Source organism: Leucopleurus acutus (assembly GCF_964270905.1).
Source record: "Leucopleurus acutus genome assembly, chromosome: 11".
In the NCBI taxonomy this organism is placed as follows: domain Eukaryota; kingdom Metazoa; phylum Chordata; class Mammalia; order Artiodactyla; family Delphinidae; genus Leucopleurus; species Leucopleurus acutus.
In genome coordinates, this window is record NC_139152.1 from 26,059,989 (window position 1) to 26,060,576 (window position 588).

The 588-nt window shown below is 44.2% G+C and overlaps 1 protein-coding gene across 1 annotated transcript; it reads left to right on the plus strand.

Annotated features, from left to right (window-relative positions):
• Positions 1-588, plus strand: LOC309968204 (small ribosomal subunit protein eS26-like; the record flags this gene model as incomplete). The annotated part of the gene is made up of 1 exon (XM_082849416.1): positions 1-588. The coding sequence occupies one exon, from the start codon at positions 1-3 to the stop codon at positions 283-285; it is 285 nt and encodes a 94-aa protein (XP_082705542.1). The 3' UTR covers positions 286-588.

Sequence of the window (588 nt, forward strand, 5' to 3'; positions counted from 1 at the left end):
ATGACCAAGAAAAGAAGGAACAATGGTCATGCCAAAAAGGGACGCGGCCACGTGCAGCCTATTCGCTGTACCAACGGTGCCCATTGTGTGCCCAAGGATAAGGCCATTAAGAAGTTCATCATTCGGAACATCGTAGAGGCCGCAGCTGTCAGGGACATTTCCAAAGTGAATGTTTTCGACACCTATGTGCTTCCTAAGCTGTATATGAAACTGCATTACTGCATGAGTTGTGCCATTCACAGCAAGGTAGTCAGGAATCGTTCTCAGGAAGCCCGGAAGGACTGAACACCTCCACCCTGATTTAGACCTGCTGGTGCTGCCCCATGACCTCCGCCAAAGCCCATGTAAGGAGCTAAGTCCTTAAAGACTAAAGAAATACTGGAAAGACAATAAAGTGGAAATTATACTTTAAAAAAAAAAAAGCCATTTACAACAAACCCACAGCCACATAATACTCAATGGTGAAAAGCTGAAAGCCTTCCTGCTAAATTCAGGAACATGGCAAGGATCCCACTTTCACCACTTCTATTCCACATAGTATTGGAAGTCCTAGCCACAGCAATCAAACAAGAAAACAAAATAAATGGT